Raw genomic sequence first — 17,202 nt, forward strand, 5'->3', positions numbered from 1 at the left:
GCACTTAAAAATGGTTCAGATGGTAAATATTATGTTTTCTTTTACTATAATAGAAAGAAGAAAATGTATAATTTTGATAGATATTGCTAAATTGTCTTCTAAATCTTAAGGTAATATATTAATGATCCCTCACTTAAATTTGCCTTCTATTTGCAATATTTTGGCTCGATTACTGTAAAAATAGATATTTCAGTGAGTCAAATATTCTGTAAGTCTTGAATAAGACTGTCCCACATTTCCTTTATACAGAGATTCTCAGAAAAATTCCCAGGGATCATGACGCTGTCTTATAAAACTGCAGAGGTTAAGAAGCAGTGCTAAGAGGCCAGCTCTACACCCTTCCAGCAAAGGCAGCCTGTGCCAGTTTTATTAAAGAACAGGCATCACCAAATCACTCTGGCAGGTTGTCCTTCTGTGATTTGGATTTGTTTGAAGACTCAACTGAAAGCAAGTAAGAGGTTTCATATGTCTTAAATCATACCTTTCAAACAATGTTTTAATTTCTATATCAAGTATCTGTGACAGAATCTTTATTTGACTCCTTAGCCTATCACCACTCTGAGCATCATTTTATTTCTATCAACCACAAGTGCCCACTTACCCATACTACATGGAATCAGGCCTTGAATGAGGTGGGGGAGAACAAAGGAAGTGTGTGTCATCAATGTAACCCAAATAAGGTTGGGTAACAACTGATGCAGGGGGCACCATTGCCCAAGCTATCCAGTGATCAAACTGTCTTTCTGGTGCTTCAACTAAGAGTCACCAAAACTGCTCATCTAGCTGTGAGAAGCCAAGGAGGAAGATCCTATGGCTGCCATTTGGGGCCATGTGGTGTGATAATCCTGTGGGCTGGTTCAAGTCATCCTCCAAAGCAAGGTCTCCTGAAGGTGAAATAATCAATGCCTGTGTTAGGGGCCACCATTATCTGACCTTTTATGGTCAGGAAAGCCTTGAATCCAGAGGAATATAAAAGCTGGAGTGATTTTTCTAATGGATTTTTAATAAATGGGTGGCTCTTCAAAGCTCAGAGTTTTATGCAAGAACCATTCATGGCTTGCTTGTCAATCAATTCAGATATTTGTTAGGTGTTACAGGTATTAGTTGGATACCTGAAAATGTGGAAAACTGAACTGACAAAAAGTTCTCTTTCCTTCTACAAACAGATAGAAATGCTGGACAAATATAACAAAACACATTACAGAAATATGTAAATGAGTTTAGAAAAACTGCCCAGATGCCAGAAATGGGGAAGAAAGTATAACTCAAAACAGTAAGCAGGAGCTAGTGCGTGGTGAGCTGTTGGGGCCCTGGACTGGGATACGGGCCCCAGGAGCTGGAGGCGGGGGTTTAGCAGCCCATACGTGGAAAGAAGGGGAAATCTTGAGCCAGTGAGAAGTGGGGCATGGGAGGGCACGCCTGCGTACAGTTGGATGTTTTAAAGGGCTGCCGTGTTTGTGAATAGGGCATGAGAAAACCCTCCATCAAGCATTTGGGAACATGGCAAGGAAGCTTGCTTCTGCCCGAGGCACCTCCAAGAAATGGAACTCCCAATCTCTCTCACGCATAAATGCAGGGTCCAGGTGTATACTAGCTGTGCAGTGGGCAATTCCAATCTGAGAAATGACACAAAAACTTGGGTGGGACCAGGAGAAGAAAATACAAAGTCACTGTAAAGACACTATCACTTGAACCTTTTTTCCTCCAACAGGAAAAAAAGAAAAAGAAAAAAAAAAAAAAAAAAAAACTACTGAGGCTCAGTATGGTGGCTCATGCCTGTAATCCCAGCACTTTGGAAGGCCAAGGTGGGTGGATCACCTGAGGTCAGGAGTTCGAGACCAGCCTGACCAACATAAAACCCCGTCTCTACTAAAAATACAAAAATTAGCTGGGCATGATGGTGGGTGCCTGTAATCCCAGCTACTCAGGAGGCTGAGGCAGGAGAATTGCTTGAACCCAGGAGGCGAAGGTTGCAGTGAGCTGAGATCGCACCACTGCACTCCAGCCTGGGTGGCAAGAGCGAAACTCCATCTCAAAACAGCAAAACAAATACCACTGAAGATGATCAAACAATTTAAAACCAAAGAACAAACTAATGACACCGAGAGAGCAAGTTCAATGAAAAGGAAAAGTACTCTCTAAGATTATGAGAAAATAGAATAATCTGAAAGAGACAATTAGACATATTTAAAATTATTGAAGAGATAAAAGTAGCCCTAATGAAGGATTAGAATAGTGGAAAGAAGCAAATGTGGACTGGAAAAGGAGACTCCAGCAGAGAGGAAACCCAACAAGGCCGTGCCCACATTTGTGCCCACATTTCCCCAACGGATGCACAGATTCCTCTAAGGAAAAAAGTTCCTCATATGGAAATAATCATGTATGTGCCTCTCCCACTTTGTCTGTGAATTTCGTCTGAGTAGAGACAAAGTGGTCCTGCATTCAACTTTCCAGCCTCCTTTTGTGCCACAATCCCCTCACTATCCTTGTGCCACACTAGTCTTTTTTTAGTTCTATGCACAATAAGGTATGTTCTCCCATAGGCCCTTTGCATGTGCTGTTGCTAGCATCTAAAATGATTTTCCCCTACACTTGTCTTTTGGGTTTCTGCTTCATGGTCACTTGTTAGGGAGACTTTCACTGACCAGTTTATCTAAAACAGGCCCCTCCCTACTCCTAATCCTCTTTATGTCACCACCACCCTTGTTGGTTTCTTTTCACTTAAATATATATATTTTACTTGTTTTCCTTTTCTCCACCGTTAGGATGTAGGCTCATGAAGGAAAGGAGTTCTCTTGATTACTGCTGCATCTGCAATGCCTAGCATATAGTAGGTTTTCAGTAAAATTACCAAATGAATAAAAAGTTCAATAAGTATTTATAAAGTTATTGAAGGAACAAACTATTCAAGAAACATTTAGGAAGCATCCAATACTATGCCAAGCTCAGGGGATACAATAGTGGGAAGGGCAGCTTTAAACGTTGTTGTTTAGTGAGGGAGAGACATCAAACAAATATGTAAGTGTGATGATGCTAACAACAGGAGAAGTACAAAGTGCTGGGAGAGCGCTTGGGAAGATCAGTTTAGTACAGAATCAGGGAAAGCCTCCTGGAAGAAGCAACATCTAAGCTAAGTCCTGAGGGATGAATAGGAGTTCACCAATTACAAGGCTGCTGGAAGATGTCCTGGCTGAGAGAAGGTCCAGAGACAAGATGGGCATGGCCCTCTTGTGCAGACTGAAAGAGGTTCTGTATGCCCAAAATTTAGAGTTGGAGCAAGAAATAAAATTGGAGGGTAAGACAAGGCCAGGACATAGAGGGTATTCAGGCTATGATAAGGAATTCGGACTTTATCTTAGGGTAAAGGAGAAGCCATTAAACATTTTAAGTGGGGGAGTGGCATGATCTGATTTATTTTTTATAAAGATGGCCCTGGGGCAGCATGGGTAATAGGAGCAGAATCAGAGGCAGGGACATCAGGAGGCTAGTGCAGCAATTTAGGCAAGAGATAAGTGGAGGGAGGTAGTGATGAGGGCAGATTGAACTGGATGAATTTAAAAGAGAAGGCATGAGTTTTGGTGTGGAGAGATCAGGGATTCTAGCCTGAATAACTGAGTGAAAGGGGCATCATCTTTGGGCCAGCATCCAGCAGAGAAGCAGACACTTAGTAAACATGCCAGAAATATGGGCTTACTGAAGTAGAAATGGTCTTAGTGGGATGAAGTGTTTTCATAACGAGTATTCATAAGCACACTTTCCACTCCCACACCAACCTACAAGTGTGATCTACCATTTCCTACAGCCCCCGCCTGCCTTGGATTACCCATTTGTGACCTGCCAGACTAGCCATAGCTCAGTATTTCTAATTTCCAGTCCCCAGGTGTCCTGGCCACCAGGACCCACTTGCCTTTGTCCTCCCACGAAGGAGTGAGCATTGTGGCCTTCCCCAGCCCCAGCTACTAGTGCCACTACTGCCAATAATTTTGCTCTAATTTTTCATTAATTTTCTTGGTGTTTTGCAGTTATAGTAACATTAAAATTTATACTCAACAGTATTATTATAACTTTCCACTATTAATGGGATTAGTATTTTTGTTCATTTGTGCTTGAAAGTCATTAGCATAAAATTTACCTCCAACAATAGCTATTGTGATTCTTCATGCCCTTGAAACTTGCAGTGAGCAGTAAGTTTATAATAAGAGAGTGCTGGTAAGCATATAAATGTCTTTCTTGAGAAAAGAGGGCTTTTTATTTTCATCATGGCTGGACTCAGGTTCTTTGACAGAGTGATTGGTAGGATAAAAAGTATTAAAGGCTGAGAGCACTGTGTTAGTTTGTTGATGTTTTCAAGCAAGTTTCTGGTTATTCAGAGGACACTTTCATATTCTAGGAGGATTCATATTCTTGCTTCTTTTACTGTTGTTTCTTACCCGACTTACAAAAAAATATAATTAATTGTGTGCTTGCGGGGAACAATATTTAGAAAGATGAATTATTTGGAATCCTGACATCACCCTGTCCTACTGACTTTCCCAGGAGCTGGGGAACCCGAGGCACTAAGAGCAGAGGCCAGATTGAGAGGTTTGCAAGAGGAATTTCTCTGTGGGGCAGCTGTGTGGGACAGGGAAGGTATACAAGTAGGCCTGGCTTCATGGGCAGGTGACCTGTGCAATCTCACAGGACCCCGTGCTATGAAATTCACGGTGTTACCATCTTGAGATTCTCAACAAGTTTTGAACAAGTGGCCCCAGGTTTACACAGAGCAGATTATACATCTAGTACTGTCTGGGCTTTAGAGCCAGACAGAGTTGGGTTTAAGTCCTGGTATTCTCTGCTGTTGAACTTGCCTTGGTTTCCTTATCTGTAAAACTGGGATAATAATAGCATCCTCTCAGCCTAGATGTGAGGGGAGCTAAAAGTAGATATCCAGCACCCAGGGGGCCTGAAAGGTGGTGATGGGCTCTGAGATATGCTCATTCCCATGTGCGGTACCCATAATTAAACTCATTATTACGACTGTATGTCTGAAACACTAGCCAGCTGGGATAGGCAGACAGATGTTGCCTGTGTGGTAATACAAGCCAATCACAGGCATGCTGATTAGGAACATACCAAAGAACCTTTTCCTAAGAGGGACATTCTGAGACTGGCAGTGGTGGTGGTGGGGGGTCCCACCCATGAGTTTTCAATCTTTTTATTGCTATGACACATGTCATATAATGTTCACCAGCACAATATAGTTCCAGTTACATATGATTCCTGCAGGCTTCTTTTTCCAGAAACCTCTCAAGTAAGCCAACAAGTGAGACTGATGTTATCGTGAAGATGCCCTGACCCTGATGTAATTAACTGGCAAACTTTAATATTTCAACCACTATTTGTAACAAAAGGTTTTCAAGATTCCACACTATGGAGCTTGACAAATCAGGGAGGCATAATTCCATACTTGAGAACTGGGAATGTGGACCCCCAGGATCCCAAACAAGGGTTCCCCCATGATAGGCCAGACAGACTAGTGCCAATATGGTGCCCTGCATAACTCTGCCATAGTCTGAAGGAGTGATGCCAATTGTGAGGCACGGAGCCAGAGTCAGAGAAACAGAGCATAGTCAGATAGCTCATCTTGGATGAATAGCATGCGCTCTTAAAACATCTGGTCAAACATCTTTTTTTCCAAGAAAGGAGGAAAGACTTCAAATCAAATTAATAAGAAACATAAGCTCATTCTAGGGCATTTTTCTGATTCCTCAGGGGATTTATAGCAGGAGTCAGAGTGACCTTTGTTGCATCCGATTTAGGGTTTGTGGGCAGCTTGGAGTCCAGATGGTAGGGAGCACTGCAGGCCTCAGCTGTGCTTGCCCTGCTGTGCAGCTCAGGCCTCTGGGCACATGCATACTGGGAGATGGGGTCCCTGGTGTTTCCTTAGCCTCCTGCATCGTCTCAGGAGATGTGAGACAGGAGCACAGGGAGGGCAACAGCCTCTTAGTGACCTGTGTTGTAAAATGATCACATCCCAAGCATGCTTTCCTCTTTCCTTACTTCCTCCAGAGCACTTGGTGGGCAGTGGGACATGCTCCCATGTTCTCTCTCAGGCTAGACGGGCTTTTGTGGGTAGTGATGGCTAAAGCTGCCCTGCCACGTCTTGCAGTAAACCACCACTGAGCCACGCGGCTCTTCTTCCAAGGTTCTCTCATTAGCCTCCTCTCTGGTGTCAACCTGATCAGGCTTTTGATGAAGGACGATGGCATTGTCAGCCAAATGAATTGACAAGAATTATGGGCTTTTTCTCCCTTATCTCGCAGAGGCATCAGTGAGGGCCTAGATAATGGGACTGCTCCTGGGCCCACACAACATAGGACAAAGAAGACGCCTTAGTCCATAATGATTATGATGAACTAACGACTAATTTATCAAGTACCTCAAGACATAGTTGCAAAATGCACGTGCCAACACACAAACGTTTATTTTGGGGATTTGGCTGGACAGCTTGACTATTACTCCTCTGACCCTCTCAAAGATCACAGTAAGAAAACCTTAATTCATGGCTTTGACTCTCAGGAGACTAGAGACAAGGCATCCCAACAATGTGGCCACAGCAGCAGCATTTAGCACAGGCTGAAGAAAACATGAATGCAGTCAGGGACAATCTGAGACAACAAAATGGATATTTGTGCCTTTGTCTGTCCTCTACTTAACATAAAACCCCAAACTCAGCAAATAGATTTTCTTCTAGCACACTGTACTGCAAATTTCAAGCCTCTGGGAACAATATCTAAGGAGTGCTTTGATTGCATTTCTGTTATTTGGTCATTCTGTGATATTTTGTCTTACCTGTTGTCGAATTTCTTCCTCCATTTTCACGGGTGAGCCCAATTCTGCAACTTGTTTGACACCTTCGCTGGCATATCCTCCATATTCCCACAGTACATAATTCTTGGAGTGGGATCCTCCAATGATTGCAGACCAGTGATTGGCCCGACCTGGGAAAGTCAATCAGGATGCAGTTATCAGTGTGACTGTGGCTGAAACATGAGTCCCTTAAATGATGGTGAGGATGCGTAATTGGACAATGATTCAAAGAGCACTGACTAAGCACCTGTTCTGTCTTAGGCCCTGTGCTATTCAGTGATAAGAGAGAGTTCCTATAAGCAAATAGGTCTTGGGAATGTATAGACAGGTAATAGCAGATGTTGAACAAGAGAGAGGCAGCCCAGAGATGCGTTCTGTCTAGGAAGGTCTCAGAGAAGGGGATAGTTGAGAGAATGTTAAAAGCTGATCATATTTGTAAGGCAAAAGAGAGTAGAAAGGACTGTTCTGGCAGACTCCCATCCAAGTGCTAACCGGGCCCGACCCTGCTTAGCTTCCAAGATCAGACAAGATTGGGTGTATTCAGGGTGGTATAGCCATACCCAGACTCAGAAACATTAAATAACATTGTGTGTTTGGAGAGTCATAACTAATTCAGCATTGCTGTGTCACAAACTGTCAAGGGGAAAGTTAGGGGATGATGCCAGGGAGGTAGGAAGAAGCTGGCTCATGAATGGCCTTGCTCTAAATGCTTCAGGAGTTTGGATGTCATTTGAAAGGATCTGAAAACCACTGAAGGGTTCTGGCAGAGGAGTGATATAATTGCATTTGAATTTTAGATAAATCATCCAGACAGCAGTGTGAAGAATGCATTGGAGGGAGCACAGTTGGAGTGGAGAGCTGGAGAGGTAAGCAAGGAGCAAAAGATAGAAGAAATGTGTGCGGACCAGCCTTAGAAGTAAACATGGTTGATTTCAGCTGAGTTTCATGTACATTTCAGTACAAGGGGCAATTAACTAAATTTAAAGGATGGGATAGACAGTTTGAATATGTGGAAGTGACCAGTCCACAGTGATTTGGTGAAGATCACATGGGATGGCAGCTGCAGCAGGATGTGGGAGGGAATTAATGCACAACACAATAGCATGGGAAAACAGAGTAAGATCTGGGCTGGACCAAGACAGAACTTGACTTGAGGATTTTATTTAAGTCCCCAAGGAAGGGAGGAAGAAGGAACTGATAGTATCAGTACCCTACTGGATTTGTTTTTGCATGTGATGAATATAGATGCATAAAAATTTATTATTTACTAAGTTACATATAGTTAGTTCATCACAGGGTTGGCTCAATTCTCAGCCATTCTTTGGTTGCTTAAACAAAGTCTCGAGTTAAATAACATTTTCAGGCATAGCAAAGAGGAAAACTTGAACTGGGTGAACCCAACTGACATTTTCAGTTTCCCACCTGGTGGCCCAGAGTGGCAGAACTCTTCAGCCCAGCACCTAAGAAAGTGCTTCTGAACATGGCCTGGTTCTGTTTACAGCTCACATCACTTCCCTATGGCCCTTTGCTCCAGGGGCACATCAAGAACATAGGTGTAAAGCCAGGCTGCACCTTCCTGGCCTGCTGAGGGCAGCCATGGCCCACTCCAGGCAGAGGACCATGTGGGTTTGCCCAATTGCTTGTTCATTATTTCCTACACATCAGGAAAATGCAGATCCCATGTTTATCCCTCATCTCTCATATCCCTAGAGTAGACGGATAGAGATGCTGCCAGCTGTTTCTCTAACTCATTTCTTGGGTGAAGAGAGTCCTAGCTGTCGTCTAAGCCAAAGTACGCTTGTGTAGGGGCAATGGCTGGTAGCCAGTAACGGCCTTAGGTTCATGTGGACAGAGTGACCAGCTTCAGAATCTCTTGCTCTCCCTGCCCTTCTCCACCAAAATACTACTTGTTTCAGGCCTGTCCTGCCTGAAATTCTGTACCTTAGTGCAGAATTACCATATGCTCTTTGCTCTGTACTCTCTTCTTGTTTGGCTTAGCCAACTCCCATTCCTCCTTTATAAAATACTCAGAAGTTCCTCAAGACCACTGCAGGCCAACCTAAGCTTTTGTCTTCTGTCTTGCCATAGCACAAATCACATTTATTATCACTGTTACAGTCTGTTATTTCACTAGGCTGAACGTTTCTTGAAGGAGCCTGCCTTCAGCCCAATACCTAGTGCTGTGCCTAGTGTGTTGTTAGTGCTCAGTATATGTTTCCAGAAGCATTTCATCCAGACAATCAAATGGGAGGGCAGCAGTATATGCACTTGACATAGTTGGGAACAAGCTTGCACAGATTTGATTCACTGTGATTAAATTCAAGCCTTAGTTCAGCAGAGCTGATAAGTTCAGCAGAGTTGACACCTGCTAAGCTAAGGCAGTATCCTATGTGCTGTTAAAAAACAAAGAGCAACACCAAAAAAGAAAGGCATTGGTCTTAGGCCAGCAGACAGGGATTGAAACGCTGGCATAGACACTTACTGGCTTTGTAAACTTGGTTAAATTCAATTACTTTATTTCCCTGAGTCTCAGTTCCCTCATTTGTAATTCAGGGATGATAATGTCGACCTTATCAACCTATTATGAGAATTAATTTAAATTATTTAAAAGTGAGACAATATATTAAAATCACTACTGGCACACAATAGACAGTCAATAATTATAGTTTCTTCCTTTCATGGTTGTTAGGGAGGCTACAAAACTGAGTAAAACATGAAACCTGCCTTTAATTCAGTATAAGAGATAAGAAATATGTACTATAAGTAAGATAATGGGAACATGTACAATCCTAGGGGATTAGGGGAGGGACCCAGATGGATCTTTCTGGCTTATTCATATAACTTCCATTATGTGCCAAGCACAGTGGCGGGCCCTGGACTCTGAGGAGGACTGGATATGGTGTTGCCCTGAAGGGACTCACAGTCTGGGGGTGGGGGAAACAGATGGATAAGCGGATTAATTACAATACACTGTGGTCAGGGTTATTTATAGCACAAGAATGCAGAGCACAGAGGATGGAGCAGCTAACTCCAAATTTCCCAGATCCAAGGAATCGAAGTCCAAAGGCATGAGTGCAGAGAAGCAGGTACCTCAAGCGTGGGACCTATCTTTATGATTTTCATTCTTAAATAAAATTTAATTACACCACTTCAACCTCATAGCCAATACAGCTGTTAGTTTCCTGCAATGGTCTTGCAACATAACATACTAATTCAAATTTTAACACGTTTAATGACATCAACCAAATAACAGATATTTGAAAGGCACTTGGCCAGGGGAAAGGAATAAGACTATGTCCCTGCCCTGGGGTGACAAGACAGGCACCTGTGGAAAAACAATTTGCAACATTACAAAGGGTATTGATGTCAGGTGAGCAGCAGTCACTCAGGTGCAAAATGGTGCAGGGAAGAAAGGCATGGTGACCAGCCTCCAGGCCCCATTTATAACCATAAATCAGTCATTCAATCTCTCAGAGCCTCGGTTTCCCTTTAAAAAATAGAAATAATAGTTACCAAACTGGAGTATCGCCCAGAGTTGTACAAATTAATTGAGACAGTTTTGGAAAGAATTGTGAAAGCTGTAAAGAATTGTGCAAAACAAAGCTCTTGGTATTATTACAGATATGAAGCACCAATCCAAAAGAAGGTGGGCGAGCAAGGAAACTTTCCAGTTGGAAGAAGGGCGCCTAGAGATGTAAAGAAATAGGTAGAAAAGAGGATAGTGTGCTGGGCACAGGACTGGCAGGCTAGTTGGAGCAGGGATTTAATGAACAATATAGATGCTAGGCACAAACACCTAGTAGGTGTTAGGATGATGCTCTCCTATGTGTAATCCTCACTATAACCTTATCCCCTTGTTACATATGAAGAAACGGAGGCCCAGAGGGCTTAAGGAATCAGCCCAAACTCACAGAGCAAGGAAGGGGTAAAACTGAGGTTCAAGCCCAGGTATACCTGACTCCAGAACACATGTTCATCTCCCTACATCCCACTGTGAGGTCAGGACACAGAAGAGATGATTGGATGGACTGTAGAAACAAAGAAATTAGATGAAAAAGAATTTCAGGGCTAGGTTGTGGTGGGTGCTGAGTACCCATGGTGGTAAATGGCATTGGGAAAGGGGAAAACATGATCGAAGATTTATCCTGCGAAGAATGACATAACAATAGTTAACATGTATTAAACTCATATGGATTGGCTCTGTGTCCCTACCTGAATTTCATCTCAAGTTATAATTCCCACGTGTCGAGGGAGAGACCTGGTGGGAGGAGACTGGATCATGGAAGCAGTTTCCCTTATGCTGTTCTCATGATAGTGAGTGAATTCTCATGAGATCTGATGGTTTGAAAGTGTGTGGCAGTACCCTCTTCATTCTTGCTGTCTCCTGCTGCCTTGTGGAGAAGGTGCCTGCTTCTCCTTCACCTTCTGCCATGATTATAAGTTTCCTGAGGCCTCCCCAGCCATGCTGAACTGTTAGTCAATTAAACTTCTTTTATTTGTAAATTACCAAGTCTCAGGTAGTTCTTTATAGCAGTGTGAAAATGGACTAATACAGAAAATTGGTACCCAAAGTGGGGCACTGCTATAAAGATACCTGAAAATGTGGAAGCAACTTTGGAAGCCGGTAACAGGCAGAGGTCAGAACAGTTTGGAGGGCTCACAAGAAGACAGGAAGATGTGGGAAAGTTTGAAACTTCCTAGAGACTTATTGAGTGAATTTCACCAAAATGCTGATAGTGATATGGACGATGAAGTTGATGTTGAAGTGGTCTCAGATAAAAATAAGAAACTTATTGGGAACTGGAAGTAAATGTTACACTTGCTACACTTTGGCAAAGGGACTGGCAGCATTTTTCTTCTGCTCTAGAGATCTGTGGAACTTTCAACTTGAAAGAGAGGATTTAGGATATCTAGTAGCAGAAATTTCTAAGTAGCAAAGCATTTAAGATTTGACCTGGTTGATTCTAAAAGCATATAGTCATATGCATTCACAGAGAGATGGTCTGAAATTGGAACTTATGTTTAAATGGGAAGCAGAGCATAAAAGTTTGGAAAATTTGCAACCTATGTGGTAGTGAAAAAAAAAAAAACATTTTCTGGGGAGAATTTCAAGCAGAAATCTGCATAAGTAAAAATCAAAATGTTAATAGTCATGACAATGGGGAAAATGTCTCCAAGGGCATTTCAGAGATCTTCACAGCAGCCCCTGCTATCACAGGCTGGGAGACCAAGGAGGAAAAATGGTTTTCTGGGCCAGGCCCAGGGCCCTGCTGGTCTGTGCAGATGCAGGACATGGCGCCTTTTGTCCCAGCTGCTCAAGCTCCAGCCGTGGCTAAAAGGGACCAAGGTGCAGTTTGGGCCATTGCTCTAGAGGGTGTAAGCCCCAAGCCTTGGCTGCTTCTATGTGGTGTTGGGGATCTGTGGGTAAACAGATGGCAAGAATTGAGGTTTGGGAACCTCTGCCTAGATTTCAGAGGATGTATGGAAATGCCTGGATGTCCAGGCAGAAGCCTGCTGCGGGGCAGAGCCCTTATGGAGAACCTCTACTAGGGCCATGCAGAGGGAAAATGTGGGGCTGAAGACTCACCACACAGAGTCCCCACTGGGACACTGCCTAGTGGAGCTGTGAGAAGAGGGTCATCATCCTTCAGACCCCTAAATGGTAGATCCACTGACAGCTTGCACTGTGCATCTGGAAAAGCTATGGGCAGTCAACACCAGTTTGTGAAAGCAGCCTCGGGGGCTGTACCCTGGAGAGCCACAGGGGTGGAGCTGCCCAAGGCCTTGGGAGCCCACCTCTTACATTGATGTGGCCTGGATATGAGACACAGAGTCAAAGGAGATTATTTTGGAGCTTTAAGATTTAATGACTGCCTTGGGTTTTGGATTAGACTGGGGCCTGTGATCCCTTTGTTTTGGCCAATTTCTCCCATTTGGAATGGGAGCATCTACCCAATGCCTGTATCCTCATTTTATCTTGGAAGTAACTAATTTGCTTTTGGTTTTACAGGCTCATAGGCAGAAGGGACTTCCCTTGTCTCAGATGAGACTTTGGACTTGGACTTTTGAGTTAGTGCTGGAATGAGTTAAGACTTTGGGGGACTGTTGGGAAGGCATGATTGTGTTTTGAAATGTGAGAAAGACATGAGATTTGGGAGTGTATTTTGAAATGTGAGAAAGACATGAGATTTGGGAGGGTCCAGGGGCAGAATGATATGGTTTGGCTCTGTCTCCCCTCAAATATCATCTCAAGTTGTAATTCCCACATGTCGAGGGAGGGACCTGGTGACAGGTGATTGGATCACGGGGGTGATATCCCTTATGCTGTTCTCATGACAGTGAGTTCTTATTAGATATGATAGTTTAAAAGTGTGTGGCAGTTCCCTTTCACTCTTGCTCTCTCCTGCCACCTTGTGAAGAAGGTGCTTGTTTGTCTTTCACCTTGTGCCATAATTGTAAGTTTCCTGCGGCCTCCCCAGCCATGCGGAACTGTGAGTCAATTACATCTCTTTTTAAATTAGAGTCTCAGTTAGTTCTTTATGTCAGTGTAAAAACAGACTAATACATGAGCCTTTACTATGTGTCAGGCACAATGGGAAGGTCTTGACTTATGTTATCTCATTAAACACTCAAAAAGAAAATTCTTAATACAGATGCTATTCTCATTCAGTTAACCCAAGAATGCAGAGGCAGGCAAGTGATGACACTGCGATTCAAAGTTGAGTCAAAGAGCCAAAGACCAGCTCTTCTTTGCTGCATGGTACCATACCTTTGGTAGGACATACCCAGGGATAGGAAGGGAGAGGGTCTGAAGGTGAGGAGACCAAATAGGAGGCCCTTTGACATTCCCTTCATGAATCATGCAGGGTCTGACTTAGGGCAGTGGTAGGGGGAATGGGGACAAGGGGCCAGGAGTGTGAGACAATAAGACAGAAGACTGAACAGTCCTTGGGAGGCATTTTGGTAAAGTAGTTAAAACTGGTTTGTTTGGTTTGTTTTTTTTTTTTGGAGGTCAGATCTATGTATATTCTAGTCTTGCTTCTGAAACTTTCTACATTAAACACATCAGTTAGTCACTCTCAGTCTCAGTTTCTTCATTTGTAAAATAGGGATAGTAATAAAATCAGCCTCCTAGTATTGTTCTGAGGCTGAAGTTCATGAAATAGTGACTAGTGGTTGGCACATAAAATGGGGTCAATAAATATTAGCTAGAAAAATTAAATCTAAGTAGAGCAGGGAAAACACAGACATATTTCTGTAAGGTATGGTAACCAAAGAGAATCTAATTGGGTGATTGGGGGTGTGGAGATGACAGGAATGTCACATGCAAGTATCTGAATCTGAAAAACAGAGTCAAGGAATCATTTAAATGGGACTCCATGATCTGGGGTCTGCAGAATGAGGTGGTTAAGCAGATCTCTGTTAGCTGCGACACAGGAAAGTTTATGCTTGGGCCCCGCATCCTCTAGTAAATAGAGGAGGAGAGAGAAAAGACTCAGGTATCAGGAGGGCTGCGAAGAAGGAGATGAGGTTAAATCTTGTGGCCTTAAAGGAAAACTCAGAGTCTCTGGAGTCTTTGGTGAAACACTGGGGACTCAGACCTAGGGAGAAGTAGCAGAGAAGCAGACTATCACTATCCTTTTTGACTTTCAGGTAAGGACATGGCTTTTTGATTTTGCATGTCCCTCACTGGTTCCAGCAGAGTTCAAGTGGCCTATCTGGGTTTGGATATTTATTCCCAATAGCTTAGATGAGGTCCAGAGGTGGGGGGAAGCTGGGAGGAAGAAATAATTAGACATGTAAGTTTAAGATACTGATGGCCAACCAGGTGCATTTGTCTAAAAAGCTACTCCAGGGAGATAATTTTGAGTATATGTGTAGCAACCTTCTTCCTAACATCCTTTCTGCTGTCATCATTGGTACTAAATTACCAGTGTTCACAATGATGCTTGAAACACCAAGTGCTAATCAAATAACTCTGTTTGACATTTTGTCTAGTGTTGAAGGAGACAGGGTGCATGGTAGATAGATTCTCTGAGGTGTTCTGCACATGGCAGTGTGATGGTTAATTTTATATGTCAACCTGACTGGACTATGGGGAGGGCGGACATTTGATCAAACTGGTTATGTCTATGAGGGTGTTCTGGATGAATATTTGAATTGATAGATAGATAAAACAGACTGCCCTCCCTATTGTGGGTGGGCCCTATCTAGTCAGTTGAAGACCTGAATAGAACGTAAAGACTGACTCTCCCTGGAGGAAGAGGAAATGCCTTCTGCCTAATTGCCTTTAAGCTGGAACCTTGCTTTTTTTCCCCTGCCTTTGGACTTAAACTAAAATAGTGGCTCTTCCTGGGTCTTCAGCCTACTGGCCTTAGGACTGGAACTGAATCATCAACAACCCTGGTTCCCAGGCCTTCACACTCAGACTGGAACTACACAGTTGGTTCCCCTAGGACTCCAGCTTGCTAACTGCATGTCTTGGGACTTCTCGGCCTCTGTACTCAGGAAAGCCACATTCTTGTAAATCTCTTCACCACCGCCCTGCCCCCCAACATACCCTGTTGATTTTATTTCTTAGGTGAACCCTAATACAACAGGTGTTCAGTGACTATCTGGATTTCCTGGCCAGTGGCTGCATTCCCCTGCCAATCCCAATTCTGCAGCAAGCCACCTATTCATTTCCTAGATACCCATTCATAATGGTTCTCCACAGAATGTTCTACAACCTTAGTGATTAGATTGCCGCAACCTTCTATTATCTAACCTCAGCCTCACCCATATTGCTTTCAGCAAATCTTTGTTTTGCGCCCTTGATTGGGCCCTTATGGAATTTGCTATAGTTGTTATACATGACAGAGCTCCTCCAGCCTCTAAGTTCTAGGCTCCCCTCCTCCTTTTATTTCTTAGTAGATGACCTGGTCACTTAACTCTTCTGAGAAGACCAAGGTTAACCCATCTACAGACTCATCCATGCACAATGTGGCCAGTGACCAACAGAAAAGTATTGTGAACCTGCCAGTTCTATTCATAAAAGTTGTTTAGGATCTCACATCCCTCTTGCCCTTGTTATATTCATGCTAGGCACAGTTCCAGAACCTGCCTGGTTTCTGACACTTTGAATTTGGCTGCAGAACATGCCTTCTGTGGGTTTGCACCTGGGTGCTGCCCAGGACACAGCCTGTACTTGTCCTTTGGCATTCTCTGTTCTTGGCTGCCTCAAGAACTTACTCTGACCAAACCATTCTGGTTTTCAGGATCCCATCCCAGAATGGCCTCCTGGCAAAAGCAATGCATGGGGAAGTCTGTCATTTAGGCCAGAAATCCCTCAGTTTTCTATTATCCTGCCTTCTTCACTCCATTGTTTTTTTTCCTTCCCTAGGGCCTCATGGAAAGTGCCACTTTTCTATTCCCAGGAAAACTCTTGCACTTATAAAACTGATTACATTATTTTCTATTTCCTCTGAGGCCTCCAATAATAATATTTTATTAATTCATTCAATGAACATTTACTGGGATTATACTATGTGCTAGTCCAAGGATCAGTAAGCTACAGTTGCCTGTTTTCATTTCAATAAAGTCTTATATTTTATGTATTATCTATCTATTGTTTATGGCCACTTTCATGCTACAATGGCAGAGTTGAGTAGTTACAGCTGAAGATGACTGGCCTACAATCCCTAAAATATTTACTATCTGGCCCTTCATACAAAAAGTTTTAAAACCTGTGCCAGGTCATAGAGACTCTGAGATGACTCAGACTTGATCCCTGTCCTAGAGATGTTCTGTCTGGAGGGTGGGGTGTGAAGGGCATGGAAGATAGGTCATAACAGGCAATTATAATAAAGCATGGGTGATACCACTTTGATAAAGGCAAACACAGAATATCAGAGCACATATAAGGGACACTTAACCCAGATGGTTCCAGAGGAGATGTCCTGGAGGAGATGGTAGGTGAGCTAAATTCCGAAGGATAAGTAGCAGTTAGGAAGGCAGGTAAAGTTATTTTTGAAGACAAAATAATAGATGCAAAAGCAGAGGCATAAGAAAAAGCCAGAGATATGTGTAAGACTACGAGTAGGTCATGGTAGTGTGTGTGTGTGTGTGTGTGTGTGTGTGTGTGTGTATAAAGATTGGATGATCAATGTTGAGATCAGTCAGCCAGGCAGATCATGATGGGAATGACTGTCTTAATAGAAACTTTTTACCTTAAAGGCAATGTGAAGTAGAGAAGAGAATAAGATAGTCCTGTCTATAGACTACTCCCAGATCTGTATGTGCTCATTTGACTTCTGCTTCTGACTCTGATGAAGTAAATGGCACTGCACTAGCCCTCTGGACATAAATAACTAT

At 43.2% G+C, this 17,202-nt stretch overlaps 1 protein-coding gene across 1 annotated transcript in view; it reads right to left on the reverse strand.

Moving 5' to 3' along the window:
* LOC105486919 (spondin 1) overlaps positions 1 to 17,202 on the reverse strand; it is a 291,726-nt gene that overhangs the window by 112,168 nt on the left and 162,356 nt on the right. The window contains exon 6 of the mRNA XM_011750058.3: positions 6,832 to 6,980. Within this exon, the coding sequence (XP_011748360.2) occupies positions 6,832 to 6,980 (149 nt within the window). The remainder of the gene's footprint in view (positions 1 to 6,831; positions 6,981 to 17,202) is intronic.

This window comes from Macaca nemestrina, chromosome 12 (assembly GCF_043159975.1).
Source record: "Macaca nemestrina isolate mMacNem1 chromosome 12, mMacNem.hap1, whole genome shotgun sequence".
Classification (NCBI taxonomy): Eukaryota; Metazoa; Chordata; class Mammalia; order Primates; family Cercopithecidae; genus Macaca; species Macaca nemestrina.